This window comes from Dipodomys merriami, unplaced genomic scaffold (assembly GCF_024711535.1).
Source record: "Dipodomys merriami isolate MVZ:Mamm:240054 unplaced genomic scaffold, mDipMer1.0.p SCAF_4, whole genome shotgun sequence".
Taxonomy (NCBI): domain Eukaryota; kingdom Metazoa; phylum Chordata; class Mammalia; order Rodentia; family Heteromyidae; genus Dipodomys; species Dipodomys merriami.
Genome location: NW_027205603.1, coordinates 55,504,788 through 55,525,532, shown reverse-complemented (window position 1 = coordinate 55,525,532; position 20,745 = coordinate 55,504,788). Strand labels below are relative to the sequence as shown.

At 36.1% G+C, this 20,745-nt stretch overlaps 1 protein-coding gene across 1 annotated transcript in view; it reads left to right on the top strand.

Annotated features, from left to right (window-relative positions):
- Positions 1–219: 219 nt before the first annotated feature.
- Mmp16 (matrix metallopeptidase 16) overlaps positions 220–20,745 on the top strand; it is a 239,489-nt gene continuing 218,963 nt past the window's right edge. The window contains exon 1 of the mRNA XM_069991021.1: positions 220–677. Within this exon, the coding sequence (XP_069847122.1) occupies positions 546–677 (132 nt within the window). The 5' untranslated portion in view covers positions 220–545. The remainder of the gene's footprint in view (positions 678–20,745) is intronic.

The following is a 20,745-nucleotide window of genomic DNA, read 5'->3' as shown; positions in this document are numbered from 1 at the left end:
AGAGGGGAGGCGAAGCCGAGGCGACGGCGCGCGGAGCGGCCCAGGCCCTTCCCGCAGAGGCTGGGGGCGGCGGCGGCGGCGGCGGAGTAGGCGGTGGCGAGGGCGGAGGAGGAGAAGGAGGAGGAGGAAGAGGAGGAGGAGGCGGCGGAGGACGCGCGGGCTGGAGGCGGTGGCGGCGGCGGCGGCGGCTGCTGCTGCAGCTGCGACTCGGTGCTTTTGAGTCCGAACCGCCTGTGAACTTGGGCGCCACGTTCTGGCTTGACCGAGCCCCCCCAGCCTCTCCTCCCAGCCCGAGGATGGTGGACGCCTGCTGACCCTGCCGGCCCCCGCCGCCGCTGCTTCTCCGGGGCTGCCGTGTACAGGGGGCGCCCTCCCCCCCCCGCCCGCCTCAGTTTCCTCCGGCTGCTGGTTTGTGGGTGAACCTGCCAGCTCCTTGCCCACCCCGAGGACTTTTTTTTTTTTTTTTAAGGAAACGAGAGAGGGAGGGAGAGGGAAAGAAGGAGACAAGGAAGGGAGCTCGTCCATCCATTGAAGCACAGTTCACTATGATCTTACTCACACTCAGCACTGGAAGACGGTTGGATTTCGTGCATCATTCGGGGGTGTTTTTCTTGCAAACCTTGCTTTGGATTTTATGTGCTACAGTCTGCGGAACGGAGCAGTATTTCAATGTGGAGGTAAGAGTGTGCACGGGTTTCCTTCCTCTCCCACCACCCCCGCCCCCACCCCCTGCCTGCCTGGGCTCTTCCCTGAAACATTCCCTTCACTCTTCCTATCCTCCTAGCTGGGAGCAGCCAGGTCCCTGCACACATTGTTTCCCTTTCCAGCCGCCAGAACCCGGGTTGAGTTTCCCTGTGTCTTAGGTGATGGATGCCTGTGAGACCCAGAATCCGTTATCCCCAGCAGCACAAAGCACGATGCTGTGTGTTCAAAGACACAGCCCCAGCTGTTCCAAGCCTCTGACCCAGGGGAGAGGCGAAGCCCTACCTATGGCAAACGGGTCGCTTCCGAAGGAAGCCTGAGTTTATGATGGATGAACAGCCCGGGGAACAAAATTGATTGCTTGACATCATGGGCTGCCTTGGTATTGTTCCTGGAATCTTTCTCCCCTTGGTTGGTGCCTAACAAAGGAGGTAAAAAAAAAATATCAAAGAATCTAGATGAGAGCGTGGGAATACTTGCTATGTTTAATAACATTACTTTGTGATAAAACACTGGGCCAGACAGAAATCTCCCCCCGCCCCTCATTTAGACATAACTTAATACACTGTAACTGGATCTGACTACACAGAGGACATGAAATCCATCTCTTGTTAAAGTGTCTTCTGGCCCCCTTCCCCCGCCAGTGGAAAAATAAAACGTGGTCCCATGTAATAGTTCAGAGCTCTCTCTCGTTTTTGTCTTTTTAAATTTGATTTCACGTACTCACAACAAGACAGAGATCTTGGATTGTCATTTGTTTGATTGTGATTGCTTTGAGCACAGACTGCACAAAGCAAGAGGCAACTTAAGGATAAGGGCTTGTCAGAGCTCTGCCAAACCCTCTTCCAGTCAGTCATCAACTCAGGGCAGGAGCCAGGGAAGGGCAGTAAATCAATGGAAGCGTGCGTGCACCACACACCTGGGCTGTGACACAAGCTCATTATACATAAGGTGGATATAAAGATAACAAAGGATTTTTCTTTTTCTTTTCATTAGATCTGAAGTCATTCCTTTCCAAAGGAAGATAATTAAGCCCTTATGCAGTACAGTGACTTTTGTCTTATATTGTGGATTCATTAAATCTTCCTGTCATTGCTGGGAGCCTGTTGTTTACACAATGGCTGGACCTGTTGCTTAGCATTTGAACATGCTTCCTGTAACCGATTTCTATACCAAGTGTGCAAATAAATGCCATGTGCAGAGGTATATTCTGAATATCGTTGCTTACAGGAACTGTTCTTAGGACTCCACGTCATAAGTGGTGGCACACAAACAAAGTATTTGGGAAAGTAAGAGACTTTATCAATAGAGTTCAGGAACTTTGCAATTGTTAAGGATGGACATGTCACAGGAGCACCCCAGTGAGTAAACCAAAACAGTTTAGCCCTTTCAAAGATAAATTTTGTGTTTCCTGTATGAAAAGAGGAATAGGCAGGGACTTTGCTGGATGGAAAGCTAAAACTTTTGATACTCCATGCCAGAGAGGAGAATTTTGGTACCTAGCCTTTAGATCAAGAGATAATTTAAGGTTGGAATAAAGAAACCATTAGTTAGTAGGCTGGAGGAATGAACATGGCAAGCTTTTCTTTAGAACATGACAAACAGAAGGAAAGGCCTATTGCTTCAGATTGGTGAGGTGAAGTCTGGGGACTGGGGAGAAGGCAAGTGCTTTCTGCTTTTCTTGGGAAGAAGAGAAGGAGAGCCTGTTTTGAGAGCTGCCTGCTTTGGGAAAGTCTTCCATTGGCTTCCAGAGACTAGCAGATATCAGTGTTTTGATGATTTTTTTAGGTATCTTTTATGATGCTAATCATAAATTAGATTGAATTTCTTTATGTTAAAGTCCCTTAGTTCACTCAGACAAGATTATGCAAGGAAAGTTATATGACAAAAAAAATCACTTTGTTTCTAATTCCAGTCAATTTTTCAAGATCTACATAAAGGAATGGTTCCGAGAGAAGAGTTGTATTTCCATTTTGGGAGTATTTAAAATATTCCAGCCATACTTATTGCACCATGGAAAGGCAGTTAAGAGAATCAGAGTTAGATGACCTGGGAGACTTGAAAACGTTTTCCTAACACAAAGAGGAGTTTCTAGTGATTCAGAAGAGATACGATTTCATAGTCTGTATTATTCCTGAATAGTTTTACAAACTCTTAAGCTCTTCCTTGGTTGGGTTTGTAAGCTTGTACTGTGAAATAACTTCTACTCTTTTTTTGTCCTAATACCCAAAAATACTATAAAGAACATCGAATGTTTAGACATCCTAGTTCATTTTTTAAAGATATTTCTTTCTGGGCAGAAAACATTAATAGAAAGAATGGTCCATTATTTTCTCCCCAGAAAAGTCACTTATATTGTGTTCCTTATTTTTGGTAGCAAAACATACACACTGGGTTGCTTCATCTGATTGATTCTCAAGGACAGTCTTAAAATAAACACTAATGGTATCAATCATGCATGAAGTGCACATGATCATATTTTTTCTAGTAAGCCTCCAAGTTATTATAGTTAGAACAAAGCTTCAAAGAGATGCTTTTAATGCTGACAGCAAAAAATTACAATGCTTTATTGATCACTGAACTTAACAGTTTGTCATAGCCCATACTTTTCATCTCTATGATAAAAAATTTAAAAGCCTATTCTCCTCCACGAGGAAGGGTTGAGATTCATATTAACTCTTTCGTGTCTCTCATTTAAAACAAAAAATATTAGAAATTTAAGTTATAAGAGAATGCTTGAACATTTTTTATATGGATGTGAAAAGCCAGGAACAGAAAAAGAGGTCATTGGGTTTTTGGTTACTCTTGTTTTGCTTTTTAGTAAGCCAAAGGGAACATTTCTTTACAGCAAGAAAGGGTTACATACTATCAAGAATAGTACTATGAAAGAGATCCAACACACTGCTTCACCTATATTTCAGGTACAACACTGGTTAAATGTTGTTTGCAGTATTCACTCATTTAGACAAAGGTTTTGCATATCATTGGATTTTTAGGGGAGGGTTCTTTTACTGTGCAATAATTTACAAAATGCAAAGTAATTACACTGACAATAACTAAAAGAAAAAAATGTCATTGTATATCATTCTGAATCCAAAGTGTTCATTGGTCAGGAGCAGCTAACTTATGAATGAGGAATTATGATTTAATTTCTGCTCTCTTAAAATCATTTTAGCTTGAAAATAGTTCATATGGGTAATTTTCATGATGCTGGGGCTTGATATATATGTGTGTGTATGTATATATATGCATGAGACATATTACATGAGACACTTCAGGGCATAAAAATATATGTTACAGATTTTTGAATGTTCTGTGTTAGGCAGGCACCATGGTAATCCTAGAATTTGAGAGTCTGAGCCAAGAGGACTGCAAGTTCTCTGGCAGCCTTGGATATATTTTCAGTTCAAGACCAGAATGAGTTCCATAATGAGAAATGAGAACTTATCTCAAGAAACTAAGCGGTGGGATGAAGCTTCGTGTCAGCGTACTTATTGGGAATGTGTAGGGACCTGAGTGTGACACACACACACACACACACACACACACACACACACACACACACACACACACACACACACACACACAATACACATTGTCCTATGTTGAGAAAAAGTTTTCTTCTTCTGTCCTTGTTGAACTAATCAACATGCATTATTCCATTTTCTCCTGAAAGTATTGTAACACCTTACCTCCTCAGGTCAGGGACTCTCTATATCTCATAATTTGTGATAGCAATTTTTAAATGGCTAACAGAAGGCGCTGTGTGGCAGATTGATAAGCATTTTATCTGCTGCAGAAGTACTGGTATACAGACACCCCAAATGTGCTTGCCATTTAAAGTGATCCTGAAGGCCCAAATCTGTCACAAGCAGACTCAGAATTCTTGGCAGCTCACAGGTTCTGAAGTTTCCTGTGTAGGACCCACCTTGGCTCTGCCTGTTTCTGTCAGAGTTGCCTGGATGGGCTGCTCCCAAGCCAGGGGTTATGTAGGAAATCCTGGCTTCTGTCCTTCTGTTAGACATGCACATTTCTCCTCCTGCCCCCTTGAGAAGTTCAGGAACAAAGTCCAAGCTAACCCCTCTCTGTACAGTACTGCTGGATTTTCTCTTTCAGTCTGTTTTCTTCCTGAAAGAAGGTTAGAAGAGGGGTTGAGAGTAGCTTTCATATCTCTAGAATCAAGTTAAAAATGATAGATCCACAGTTTCTACTCATTCATATTATTTATTCACATATAAAACTACAGTCGTTCAGTGGCATAATTCATTTCTCTGAAGCTGGATTAATAAATTGTCATATGCAAATCAAGTAATTCACTGAGATAACTTATCCCAACTACTCAAAATGAACCTGCTAAGGAAAATTTGGTAGATAGCCAATTGGAATTTTGTCAGGACCTCCCCTTCCCCCCCCCCCCAAATCTGTGGAACATTTGAGTCAATGTGTTAAATGTATTCAGTGTTGGAAGAAAAATAATTTCCTTATGGCACTTTAGGAGCTTTCTGACCTTTCAGCATGAGTATTTCAAGGTGGAAATTTTATTCTTTTCTTTTATTGTGCTTAAATATCTGTATATGTAATTCGATACATTAACTTCTTTTCATTGTGGAGTAATGTAGTGATGAAGAGCATGTACTCTGGAAGTAGACTACCTGGGTTCTGATCTCAGATCTTTAGCTTACATCTGAATTCACCTCTGTGAGCCTCAACTTACATACCTATAAAATGAAGATGCTGAGGGCTTTTCAGTTTGTTTTGGTGATTTTATATATATATATATATATATATATATATATATAGGATATACAAATAGATATACTCTATATCTCTATTATATACATATCCTTTTATATCGTATATCTTTATATTTCATATGAATTAGGATATATCCTTTATCATATATAGGCTATATATGTATATATATAGGAGATCTATCTATATATGGAATATATTGGATATATACAATATGTTGTTATATGCATGGCTTTGAGCATACTTTTATGTTTATGTCATTATCCTAGGAGATGTATGTTAATGTAGAGATAATAGCATCTAATTAAATAAAAGTCTATCAGGTTAAGACATACCAGCTGTTCCAGAATGATTTTATTTGAACACCTTTTTCATTAAAAAATGCAATATACTAAAAATCCAGTAAGCTACCATCAGTACATTTTCTTCCCTTGGGCTTTTCTTAGACAGTTCAGCTCAGGAATGAGATTTTTTTCACATTTTGTCTTGTCATCTGTTACTATCAAAGTATGTCAAGCTCATCTCACACCTTCTATATTAAAAGACTGGGTTTGCTGAAATCTGTTCATTTATTTTTTTCTCTAATGCCATGGAAAATAAACAGGTCTTTACATTTCAGAGGGTCTGTTCATCTTAATTGGCTCCAAGCCAAAATGCCACTCTATAGGAGGAGTAGTGCCATATATAACTTAGGGCAGTTCTGGGCTGTACCTCAGTTGAGAAGGTAACTCCCAATACACAAGAGATAAGGATGTAAGAATGGTCTAAAATATTTCCTACAATGAAAAAGAAGGCTAAAAAAATTTCCATTTTCCATTGTGAATGACACCATAGCTAGCAATATAGTGTAATGGAAGGTTGGAAGAAAAGTCAGAGAATGTAGGCTTTAACTCTGGTGTTTGCATTAACATAGCCTTAAACTTTGAAAAGTACTTTCATTAATACTTCTGTCTGGAAAAAACTGAGTATTGAATAAAATTGTCACTAATGTCATTTCCAAATTTGAAATCTAATTCTAGTTAGTCTTCAGGCTAATAAATATAACTATGGAGTGGGGGCACACCAAGTTACTATCTGCATTTGGGGACAACTTAGATCACATAGGTAGATGATTCACACATTTTTTTTCTCTGAAATGAGTATCTTGAGAAAATATAAAATGCATAACTTAACATATGTTGTCATTGGTAGTGACAGAGGGCGCTTGGTTTTGGGAACGTTAGCCTTTTGCTGAGTAGCACAAACACTGGCAGCAAATGCTATAGACACTTAAAATCAATTTTTACCACAGCAGCAGATTTTAAACGATTAAAGTTAAAACATTAAATCTCAAAAATAGCTTAATATTATTTGGAAAAATACATATTATCCACAAGTAGCACCTCCATTATAAAAAAGAGAGAAAGTTAGAAGAAATTAAAAATCTTGAATTTTATCTGAGTAATTTTTTTAGAGAGAAGGTGTCTCAAAATTTGCATCTATTTTAATTGATTTACACAAATTTTGTAAAATGAAGTGTTCCTACTCTTTTCTCCTTGCCTGTTGGGGAACTTAATTTTCTCACATGCTCTTTGAAGGTTATTTTTATCTTTACGATAGTAAAAGTTTGAATTTGAGATTAGATTGCCTTTTTTAAAAAATGAAATCAAGCATGCAGCTCGTTTAAACAATGAAAAAAATCTTGTAAATGGGTAAATAGTGTTGCAACAAATTTTCTTTTGCACTTTTTTTTCTTTTTTGGGGAATAGTTATTTGTGGATTTTGTGGTTAGTCATGAAACCATACTGAATATTGCTTCCTGTCATTTAGCACTCTGAATGGATACCTTTGTCTAAGTGTTTCAACACCACCATTTGGTATTGTGCCTTCTTGGGTTTGGATTAGTGGGCTAATAGCATGATGGGCCACATAGAGATGTTTAGACAAGAGAACAGGAATGTTGTCATTGAAGTCCTTAAAATTTGATTAACTGTGACCTCTAGGTGCAGTATATAAAAAGTGGCTAGAGGGTGCTATTGAGCTGTTTATTAGGGACTCCAATGGCTTGTAAGAACTTGGTTTAAAATCAAGGATGCTAGGTGCAATCAGATGTCTTAAAATGACTCATAGCCAATCATAGAGAATTTTGGAGAAATCAGGGAACACATGGCTCATGATTTAAGATGTTAGTTGGGATTTTGAGAGCCACTTGGCACTAGTGATTATATCTGATGAACTGAGAAGGAAATTGGTACTTCATTGTGGGGGGGGGGGGAGGGGGGAGGAGTTCTTAGCTGGAGAGTAGGGTATGCTCTAATGCAATATTTTATTGTTTTTAGGTGTGGGATAGTAAAAACTATATTTGGTAGTGACTGAAGCTGCTTTTGATGTTATCATTTAAATTAAAATGATGAATGAAATAGTAGTGGCTTTAGAGCTTAGAGGTGAGGTAGATTAAACTTGATACTGCCTTTTAGATTAGCAAAAATCCAATTCTTAAAAGCTCATTAAAGTACTTTTAAATCTTTTAATAACTATTAAGATGGTATTAAATGGATGCTTTTCAGTGAAAGCATGTTTGCAAGTATAATTTATATTTGTTCTTTTATAAAATACTAACTACCCACAAAAGTGTGAGACTGTAGTTTATTTCAATGGCAACTTCAAAAATGTTTTAATCTTTGCAGATTATAGGACATATGTGGTTATTATTTCATGGAAAGGGGATTAAAAACACATTATGCATTGTGCACCACAACATTAAGATATTACAACCTACTCATATCACCACTCAATTTTTTAAAAGTATTTTCTAAGTTAAAGGAGATACACATGAATAAAGTAAACTGTGTACTTCAGACCAAAGCTCTCAGGAGATAAAATACTTGGAATGATATATTCAAGTGACCAGTCATGTCTAAAGAAACTACATAAGTGAAGATGGACTAAATATGTCTATTTTAGTGAAAGGTGGATACACTAATGAAAATCATTTCATATCTCAAATATTATCTGCACCTGATTTGACACCCGTAAAGTATAAGTATGTGCCTCAAGATGACAGTGGAAACATTTTTCCATGGGAACTTTTCACAGTTAAATTCTTACCACATGTGAATGGTTTCCTGTTGTTTAGAGTGATTGGAGGTTTGTCTTTGCATTAGGTTTCTAAAATCTGTATATTTCTTCCTTCTTTAAACAATTACCAGTCTATTTCTTCTCATGGTCTGACTAGTTTCTTCTAGTTGGAGTTTTTGTTAAGGGACTCTATAGTTTAGGAATATTTCAGGACTCCAGGCTTAGAAGTTGGCAACAAATTGCTTACACAAGCAAAGGATATTCATTTTATATAGTCACATGTTCATAGCTATGTGGCCTCTGTGTTTCTCTCAAAGAATACCTTCTTTTGGTCTCACTATGTGAATGTCTGGAGTCCTGTATACTTTATCATATTCAAGGGTAGTTTTTTTTAACCATCCAGAAGAGGGAAAGCATGCAACCTATTTTGAGTTGGGTCTGGTTTACTTCCCATAATAAAATATTTTCCAAGTCTTTCCATTTCCTTAGAATCTCACAGACTTTCTTGGCTGGGCTGGCTGTGAACTGTGATCCTCAGATCTCAGCCTGTTGCATAGCTAGGATTACAGGTGTGAATCACCAGTGCCCAGCAGGTCCAGGAGACTCTTACCTCCAATTAACTACTAGAAAGCTGGAAATGGCGCTGTGGCTCAATGATAGAGTACTAAAGAGCTTAGGTACAGCACCCAGGCCCAGAGTTCAAAACTCACAACTGATTTTTAAAAAAATTACTGTCCTGCTTCTGTAGTTGATGGATTCATTGTAGTTGTTTGCTCCATGGGAGACCAAAAATTACTTAAGTAACCATTGCCTTGTTATAGAAATAAGATCTTTACTGCTTGTAAAGTAGTATAGGTAGTATAGTAGGACAGGTTTTGTAATGACATCACGGAGATGTTGCAGACTGTCAACTTTGTCAGTATGAATATGAGGCTGTTTCAATTGCATTTAATTCCCTTTGATGATCAGAAGTAATGCAACTGAATACATTTTGCCATTACATTCTGATGAACAAAAAATCCAGATAGTTGGTAAAATACCTAGCAATTTATTTGTGAATAAATTTCTTTTTAAAATCATAATCAAAACAATATAACAATGGTTGAACACTTGTCAATTTCCTTATTATACATTGTATAGTAAGATATAATGTATCTAATGCATTTGAACACATTTTATTCTTGTTATCTTCCCTCTATCTTGATGATGATACTGGCATTTGCACTCACATCCTGCCTGAATGGCAGGTACTCTACTGCACAACCACACCTCTAGCACTATTATTATTATTATTATTATTTCCATTGTTGTTGTTGTTACTATTGTGCCAGTTCTGGGACTTGAACTCAGGGCCTTGGCACTGTCCATAAACCTATTATATACAGTAATAAATATGAAAATGAATTCTAGAAAATGGAACTATTTGTTTTTCTTTGTTGCTGTGTTTCTGTTTTCTTTAGTTTGTGTATCTGTCTTTGAGAGGATAAAAAGAGAGCACAGAAATGGTGGGAAATGGGTGAACAAATGTAGCAGTGGTACTAGGTAGACACTATGCTGATAATGAATTATACAGGTTACGGGAGGGAAAAATGGGAGAGGGAGTGAAGGAAGGAGTAACATTGTTCAAAAGGAAATATGTGAAATTTATGTAATCACCTAATCTCAATTAAAGAAAAAAAGTGAGAGAAGGGATGGGTTAAGAGAGGTGGGTGACAATGTTGTCAGACACTTTGTACTCATATACTGTTTTATAGAATGGGAACTTCTTTGTACAACTACTTAAATTTAATAATAAATAAAATAAATAAAGGAAATGTACTTTTATCTGACTTGCACAACTATACCTCCTCTGTACATAACCTTTGTTATAACAACAAAAAATGGAAAAAAATGTTAGTGTGATCCACTTATATTACTAACATCATTGTACTGTTGAGAGAAAGGGAATGCAGTAATTTTCTTTCTCCTTTGTTTGGAGCATATGGCAAAAATTGAAATATTGGAACTAATTAAATGTTCATGCAGATAGTCTATTAGACACATTGTTTGTCTAATAGACTCATACTTGTTCCTTACAGTAAATTATACTCATATCTGATGAGTCAGAAGTAGTCTTGGCTACCTCTGTATATCATGAACTGAACACTGCAGTGCAAAAGTAGAGAGCTCACTAGATATGCCTCGAAGGAGTCAGTGTATTATATCATTCTTATTCATTGATGTTGGCTTCTAATACAACTAATCTTTTCTGATCATTACAGTTCTTGTTCCTTAAATAATCTGCACTGGGCAATGATATGTTGTCACCCATTTATTTTAGTTCCTTCATTAACATATTAACAAATAATAACTCGAAATAATGAAGGATCATGTTTATCTAGTGACCAGAGGTCAACAAGTGAGCATTTCAGACTTCTAGGCTGTTGTTGATAAACCATACACAATGGTATATTTGGTATAAACTGTGCTGCCTGGCTTTGTTTAATGACAGTATATTGCTATCAATACAGTTTGGCTTGGCACTAAAAATACCATAAAATTGTTAAGTGGTTTTGAGATGTGTATTAGAATATTTAGGGCAAGTATAAAAGGAAAATAACCTTATTCCAGTTAAGTGACTTGCCTTGTAGTTATTCTATTAATGAAGAACAGCTTCTTCCAAGTCAGTTTTCAAGGAAGAGTAGAAACAATTTTACTTAGTTTTTCTCATTTAAGTACAAGAATGAGAAAAAAGTTACTTTACTGTCAACTGCTACATCTATTATCATGTAAAACTCTAAAGTGAATCATCACATAATTGGAATTTCTTTTAAATAACTTGGCAGGAGTATTAGATCATGCTTGTGTTCTAACAAGGACAACCTATGAAGAATTAACTGAAAGGATGTTAACAATTTGATGGACTGTCTTCTAACTACCACCTCCTTGTTGGCTTGCGGCAGGATGGGAATAGGGAACACAAGATATTCTTTAATATTGAACCTGACTCTTGAACCTATAACTTGAACCTGATCTCTCTAACTACATTCTCATGCCTAAAGCAAGTTGGAAACATAGCAAGACAAAATCAGTAACTTGGGTATACAGTTGGCCTGTGATGAGGTTGTAGTGAAGGTGTTGATTTATAAAGGAAGAAATGAGACCAGTAATTCATTCAGTAACATATGCATCGACTTAGTTATTACTTGTATCATATCTGTATTTTTATAAATATTTAAATTCTTTGAAGAAAACAATTTTGTCCACTTTTTAAAAGTTTATGGTGAAAAAATACCATGCTGTTTTATTTGCTCATATCTTTTATTTTTATTTTAAAGGTGATGTACAGAGGGATTACAGTTACATTGGGTCCAGTCGTGGGGCCTGAACTCTGGGCCTGGGCGCTGTCCCTCAGCTCTTCAGCTCAAGGCTAGTGCTCTACCACTTGAGCCACCTTCCCAGCCCGAATTAGTACATTTCTTTTTGAACAATGTTACCCCTCCCTCATTTTCTCCTACCCTCTCCAACTTCCCTCACCTCAAATTGTAAAGTTCATTTCCAACATAGTATCTAGTGAGTATCACTCTTGCATTGGTTTATCCTGTGTCCTGCTGTTTCTGTGATTCCCATTCCCTCCCACAAATCATATAAACTTATATACAAGACAAAGGAAGGGTACAGAAATAAAAATAAACAGTGACAACAAGGCATAAACCAAAGGAAAAAGAAAGAAAGAAAGAAATAACTACAAACAGTACATTATAAAAACCTCTTGATTCCACTTCTTGGAGTTCACTTTGATAAGCTTCATTTTATATGCTCATATGCACCTAGCTATTGAGCTATTGTGATCTTCTGCTAAGAATATCATAGACATATTCTAGTTTTTACAAATGAGGGAAACCATGCAGCCTGTGTTTTGGGGGATCTGGCTTGCTTTGCTTAATATAATTTTTTCCCCCAAGGCTTTCCATTTCCTTATGAATGAGGCAATGCCATTGCTTGCATAACTTTTACAGATAGAAAACTAGTGTCTTCTTTTTTTTTTTATTGCTTTTTAAGAATGAAACCTTCTACTATGTTTACCAAGAGCTTTCATTTACTTAAAGAAATTCTATAGATTTACATGCATTAATATTCAAATAGTCATCTTGCTAGATATTGTTTCACATTATCTATTTGTGGATTGTCTTTTGTGTTCTGGTACATGGTCTTATGCAAAGATAATTTTTTTCCTGTTTCTCTATTGTGTTTTTCTAATTCATTCTTTTAGATAATTACATTGTCTCATTTTTTCCAGCATAGTGTTAATTATCTGGATACTAGACATAATTGTCTTTATTCTGACATTAAGGGGAATGAAGACCATTTGTTTTCAATTGTCACTCATTAACCTACTAAAGAATTAAAATCCTAGTGATTTTATACAGGATAATTAATTCAAACATCCAACTATATTGCCTGGAAGTTAACATTGATAGTAGGGAGCTCAGTTGTAGTGCTTCACTCAGTGTTAGATTGATGATGATGATAATATAACAAGTAACACAAAAAGCTGAAGTCAGTGCAGTCAGTATTCTGTTTCTGCCTTCCTTTTTCATATCTTAATTTTAATGTTCCCCTGTAGTTCCTGAACTATCTGTATATTTCCATGACTCTCAGCATAGTGGGTACACAAACATGATTTTCTGAATAAAACAAGCCATACGTTAATTTTTTGATAGGCTTTGGGGATTTTTATTCAAGACATCCATTCAAAACTCTTGATTTCATGCAATGAAAAGTGCATTTGAGCTATCATGAGTAATACTGGAGGCCTGCTGAAAACAGGAATAATGTTCATAGAGAAGGTGCACCATGATAGTCCAGAGCAGTGAAACTCTCTTAAACCTGAGATCTTCACGGAGCTTTCTGTCTTCCCCTCATCTATATTTCTGATTGGCTTCATTCTTTCTTGAGCAGATTTTCATTCTGGTACAGTTCTCTTCTAAGCTGGCAAGGTTTTTCATCATTTCCATTTTGGAAAAAAAAAACTATTCTATACTATATGCAGTTTGCTTTTCTTTGCTTTTTGTTAATAATGAAGTTTGGACCTGTGGCCTCAAACTTGATACCCATACAGTATACCTGCTTTCCTTACTTGTAGTTATTTTTCATATAGGGTCTTGCTTTTATCTCGGGCTAGCATATAGCCATGATCTTCTTATCTATTCATCCTGAGTAGATGGAATTACAGGCATGCACCCACACACATTTACTTCTAGCTCTACTATGAAAATTTCCTTATGTAGATTTGTGATGAGCCTATTGCAGATCATGGACTGTTTCTGTAGCTAGAAGTAATTTGCATGGACCATGAGTGGAAGGGTTTTACTATATAGTCAGATAGTATGAGGAAAGGAGTAGAGTTTGCATCAGAATCCATGAAACATAGCATACATAAACAATAAATGTCTAGAACAAAAGAATTGATTTTTTCTTAACTTTTTCTTTTTGCTTATGCATTTTATCTGTTTCTTCCTTTCTCCTCTACATTTCCCATGATCCTACACATATATGCTCAGTTATTTCCTTGCCTATTTTCTTTTCTGTTTCTTCTTTTTTTTCTGTTGTTTTCTCCATATCAGGGTGAGTTAGGATTTAAGTGAGCTCTCTCTGTTAATATCTTTACTTATTTGGACACAGATATCACAAATGCAGGTGGAAAGTACAGATGAAGGATACCAGGGACATAATTTTGTGCACAAATCATAGAACAAATGACAAAAATTAGTCCAATCCAACTAGTTTGAGTTTATGGAGACTGGAGGCTTAAATTGGACATAAACAATAAATTTAGATTTTATAGTATACCTTTTTTGCTTTAAGAGGGAGAAATAAATAACATTTTTCCCTCCAACTTTTGAAGGCATGGTTATTTGACAAAATAATGAGAATTTTCTCTTTGACTTCCTAATTAATTCCTATGTTAGAGCTTTTGCTAGAATGTACTTTTAAAGTTAAGAATTGGGAGATGGTATGGGCATCACCTCTCATGGACTTCATACAAAGTCTTTGGTAATAACCAGGGCGGAAAATAATACTTTAGACTGTGGTGTTCTATTGAGAGTTAGTGAGCAATTGTGCTTAAAAAATGATGGACATTCTTTTATTGTGGCTCTTGTAAGATTTCAGAAGTCATTCTTATGACAAATCACTACCAAACAGCACTTGATTATTATTTACTTATATCCTTTGCCACTGTTCATAAAGATACATTTTGATTAAATTATTTTAGCCCTTGGGCTGGGAAGGTGGCTCAATGGTAGAGCGCTTGCCTTGCATACTCAAGGCCCTGGGTTCGATTCCTCAGCACCACATAAGCAAAAAGAAAAAAGCCGGAAGTGGCACTGTGGCTCAAGTGGTAGAGCGCTAGCCTTGAGCTGAAAAGCTGAGGGACAGCGCCCAGGCCCAGAGTTCAGGCCCCACAACCGGACCCAAAAAAAAAATTATTTTAGCCCTTAAATACTGATATATGGATTTGTGAGTGTATTTTGCCAAAAGCCAATTTTGTTTGCACAAAAAGCTAATAAGTGTTATGATACTATTAAATTTCTTTTTAATTCAAACTGGAAAACTCAGAGTATAACACAACTAACTAAATTGGAGACAGGGTTTCTTTCTCAGTAGAAAATATGTTTATGTTGTAGCTGTGATTCAGTCATCTTAGTTCTAGGCCCTGTTAAATATAAATACTGTATTTCATCTGTGTATAAATTTGTAAGTAATGTTACAACTGAACAGTTTTTATAACTATATACATATCAGGGCATCTTCTTGCAGCTATCTGTATATTCATAAATATGAGACTTAGATTCTACCATATGTATGCAAGAATATATTGAAAGAGTTTTGAAAATAAATCAGCTTTTTATAAATGTCTTAGAATTTTTAACTTACTTGAAAACTGGTTAGCCAATAAACCACAGAGATATTAAAGGGAGAGAACTGTTTTCCTGCTTCCAGGAAAGAGTAAGAAGAAGATGAGACTCTTAAGATCCAGGGTTCTTTCTTTTTAGGTCTTGCATTTAAAACTTATTGCAGTTATAACAGAGAGAAGCAGAGAAGAGGCGGTGAGAAGGATATATTGAGGGAACAAGAGAAGGCTGAGAAAGGATTTTCTTCCTCTGTGCACATTATCCCTAGATGAATTAGCATTGCTATAAAGAATAACTTGTCCTTTGTTCTAGAATTATTGCAAGGAGCTGTATGAGAGGCTTTTTACAAGAAACATTTAAAATAAATGATGATACTGTTTTTGTGCAAGGCACAGTAGATGATTTATTAAAATTTAAGACAATAGGAAAGAATAGATGAGTGATATTTATTTATTTTTGTGCTGGTACTGGGGTTTGAACTTATATTTTCGATCAGCTTTTATGCTGATAGCTGGTGCTATATCACTTGATTTGTGCCTCTAGTCTAGCAGTTTTTTAGGCACTTTTAGGATGATAATTTATTACTTCAGATAACAAGATAGTGTCATATCAGAGAATCTCTTAAATTCAACTCCAAAGTTTACACCATCTAGTTCTTTCACAATGAATGTTAAGTGAAAATTTTTCTAGACACCTGAAAGACCCACTGTTCACATGAACTATGGTAATAAAAAATTTGACCTTTAATTTGTTCAATGTATAGTATTTATATTGCAAAACCAACAGTGGTACAAGAAGCTGTGATAAAGAAATAGTAAAAATAAGCTTTAAAAAGCAAAGGTCTATAGTCTTACAATGTGTTAATTATTTTAACTGCATATAAAATCTAAAACATAGCAGAGCTTTCTGTTTAGTTTTACTCATGAATTGACTATAGATTCTCTCAAACTTTTCTGCCTCTGATGACTTCAAACCACAAACCTCAGGTCTCAGCCTCCTGAGTAGCTAGGATTATAATTGTGAGCTATTAGTATATGGCATCCTCTTTAATATTTATCTTTGAACTTTGAACTTGATTTCTCTGTCTACCTTTACACATATAGGAAATAGTAAACTTGGTGGTTTGCTCATTGTGACTTTTTCATACATCACGGCTTTGAAGTCCTCCTCATACTGACATCCAGTCAAATTGCTATACCAATATTTTGTCTAGCCTTTCTTCAGTTTCAGAGGAGTTTAAGGCTTTCCTTTCCTCCCTCATTCCCTTTCTTCTCTCTCTCTCTCTCTCTCTCTCTCTCTCTCTCTCTCTCTCTCTCTCTCTCTCTCTCTCTCTCTCTCTCATTTTCTTTATCTTTCTAATAGTGAAGACTTGGCTCATTCATTAAATAATTATGTTATTTTGGTATAAAATTATTTGATCATGTTATTATAGACAGTTTGGACTTTTACAAGTTTAAAGATAGTAGAGTACAATTTAATTCTTACAAGTTTTCATTAACAGGGAGGTGGGAAATTTTCTCTATGAAGTGTGGAAGAGCAGAGATGCTATAAAGATGCTGGCCACACTTTTCCAGGGAACTCACTTGTGTGTGGTCCATGTTTTACTCACCTTTTTAATGTGAATGTTTCTTGGCACAAACACTTCTCTACCCATGTGGTGGTTCTTTATATTTACTTTAAATTGGAAGGATATCTAAACATAAGTAGGGTACACACTCTAGATTGTGTCTTTTGAGTCACATACACAAATAGATATTTGAAGCCTTTTCTGTCTTGTTAGTCTGGAAACAAGGGATTTAGTTGCAAAATTAGTATAGACAATAAGTGGAAATGCTTTCAAATTCTGATTTTTGTAGTACAAGCTAACATTTACAGACTTCTTTATAGACTCATTTATAGGAGGTTAGTGAGGAAATGGTTATGTGAATAAAAAGAGTCCTTTGTGTTTTCTCAGATGCAGTTGACTTAATGTCTTTGCAAACCTTTGACAGGAATACTTTGCAAACAAAACTAATGATATCATTATAAATCACTTCAAACCAACTCATTTAATGAAGTTATGGCAACTCAAAGTTCTAAAATAGCAATAGACTTTGGTAAATATCTGGACAACTGCAACACTATCAGGCAAGTTAACCCACTTTTACACTTTGTATGATGAGATTCTGTGCTTTCTTCAGAAATATTCTTTGGGGGAAGAAGGAAGTACATGATGTAAAATGAGACTTCAGGTCTCTAATTGGGCTCCAAGCAGAGGATAAAGATGTATCTACCATGCTAGTATTCACTAAAGGATTTTGAATTTGGAGTACTTTGGCTTTTAGAAAATATATTGAACACCATATTGAAGCAATAAGTGAACCCAAAGCACAAAGCAAAGATGTGTGCACTTACTTTCTGAAGAGAAGATGTCAGAATGAAAGAATGAACTAATCCATTTGTAATACATTTTCCTAAATTTGGGAACAGATGCATGGGTAGTTTGTGTGTAGGTTAATAAAACTGAGTTTTAAACTAAATAAGGTTACTTTTATGTTTCTGTCCACTGTAACTTTATGCCTTTGAGAATTATGTCTCCTACTACCCACTGTTCTGTGATCTTTTTATTAAAAAACTTTTCCTTGGGTAGTTGTAAAAGGGAGTGTCAATTTAACAAAGCAGTTTATGCAAACAGTATATCTTAATCAATGTCACCACTTTCAACATTCTTCCCTCACTGTTCTTAAATGTATAAGCTATACATTGGGTTATTGACTGCATGCTTTCCCTCCTCTCTTCATTTGCTTTCCTCTTTTCCCTTGACCTCATCCTACCCTTTTCAAGTACTCGCTTTCTGCTGTTTTATTTTGCTGAATTTTGACTGCTTTTATAAAGAATTACACTATTTGAGTTCACCCTACAATCTACTATATTTATACTATGTATACACTTGCATACCACCCAACATGTTTATTTCGAAGCTTATAAGCTAAGTCTAGCTTCCATATATAAAAGAAAACATACATCCTTTGTCTCTCTGAGCTTGACTTACTTTACATAATTTTTTCAGGTCTTTCCTTTTTGTTACAGAGCATACGATATCATTCTTTCTAATGGATGAGTAAAATTCCATTATGTAGACATATATATATATATATATATATATATATATATATACACACACACACACACACACATATATATATATGTACTTTATGCATTTAGCCATTGAGAAGACTGATTTCATATCTTGGCTAGGCAAATAGTGTTGCAATAAACATGGTTGTATTTTGATGGTATTATTTTATCCTGGTTTGTAATGTCTTGAGTAAATTCCCAGGAGTGGAACTACTGTGTGATCTTGTTATGATAAGCCTAAAAAGAAAAATCTGGGGTTTGTATTTGACAAACTATGGATTCGAAATGAATGTCATAAGGTTTTTTAATAGTATTTTATGATTAGAAAATCTCAGGATGTTACTTTAAAATTAATTATAATCATATTTTGAAATTCAGTTTGATTCTCAAATGATATATGTGAAGTAACATATTAACCACCAGTGTACATAAAAGTTACTATGCAGCCAGTAGCAGGGTTAAAAATCGACATTACTCTTTAAGTTTTTGGTCCCCTATTTTGCCTGTCACTTTTTTTCTTTCTTTCTTTCTTTTTTTTTTTTTTTTTGGTGCCTTTGAAGTTTGGGTCTTCATTTACCAGGTGTTTGGGTTTCCTTGGTTTGGATGGGTGTCCTTGGATGATTCTTGTAAACTAAGAAACTATTTTAGAAGGACAGATACAACCCCAGAACATACATTTTAAAATATTTTTGCCATATTCCCATGTAATTTTTTTTAATGCTGTTGAACCATTGATCTTACTTTGGAAAGCACAGTTATAGAACTTCCTCAAGGATTGTTATTTGAACAATTGCATGTGTTTTCCATTACTTTCTCTAAATTGAATTCAGGTTTATTGGCCTGTAATTCTCTGCTTCATCTCTTGTTCCACACGTAAATTTGGCAATTACCAAGCAGTACATTTTCTACCTCCCAGTCTGCACTTTGATGCTTAGATGGATTTGTGTTTTTTTATACTGTTCCTAACATAGAGTATTTGAAGAAGGAGGGAATGTCTTACGATTTTTACTGAATGAACTCAAAATGTTCCGGAAACTTCCTCTATCCTTTACCTTCAATTACCATGAACAAGCTCAAGTGCAAATTCACTTATCTGTTATTTTCTTTTTCTGTGTCCTTTGCAACAGGTACAGGTCTTTTCTTTGGGTATAGTTGTAATCACTAAACTCAGTTGCCTGTTAGAACTGTAATGTTTAGTTGCTGTGAATTTTCTTTCCAAAGTTGACTTCTTAGACTTGGCTCCTTTGCCTGAAAAATAGTCAGTATTTCAAGCAAATGTGTCAGACTCTGTGCTAAATATCATATATATTACATTATCTGTTTTTAACTCCCTGAGATATTTATGGTTTCTAGTTGGACATGCTTGTGTGCAGGATGCTTGAGAACAGAAACACTTCAGCTTTAGGAACTTTTCATATTGGGGACTATTTGCATACATATTACTGGATAAGCACCTCTAACATGGAGAATGCAAATCAGAAATGCTCCCAAATCTAGAAATTTCTGAGCAATGACTTCCACTTTGGATTTCTGAACATTTTGGATTTAGGTCATTTTCATTAGGAATGATCAATGCTACCATGCTCATTTTCAAGACACAAAATTTGAGATAACAGAGAAGTTGGAATTTTTCGTAAATGAGGTCTTGTAAATAATAATCAGTCCCCTTGGCTGGTAACCAACAGTGGTCAGACAACACTGCTACAACCCATGCATAGTGTCTATAGTCTGTGAGCTGGAGTGAGGTCTGGTTTAGAAACGTCTTAGGTTAAAGACCCTCATTGGCATCTGTATGTAGTGGTGTATATCCATAGTCTTTAAGTTATAGGCAGGAAGATCTTTAGTTCAAGGCCAGTTTAGACAAAGCTGGCAAGAACCTATCTCAAAAACAAAAGAAAATACTGGAAGAGCTTTACATATAGCTTGAGAGAGGTAGAATGCTTATATAGAATGCCCTGGGTTACTCCCCAGAAATGACCAGAAAAAAAAGATGAACCAAGCTTCATTGGTACCCCTGAAATCAGTAGGATGGACGTGTTAGTGTTTCCTTTTTCTCATTGGCAAGTTCCTAAATCTTTGGTAATTTATCTTGGGCTTTGATGTGGCCATATTCACAGAAGTAATTTCATTGGTACATTAAATGATTTCTTTAAGTTTCTTTTCAGGATCATTGAGATTGCTTTCAGGTTTCAGAGATGCCAGTTAATAGAAAAAGGATGTT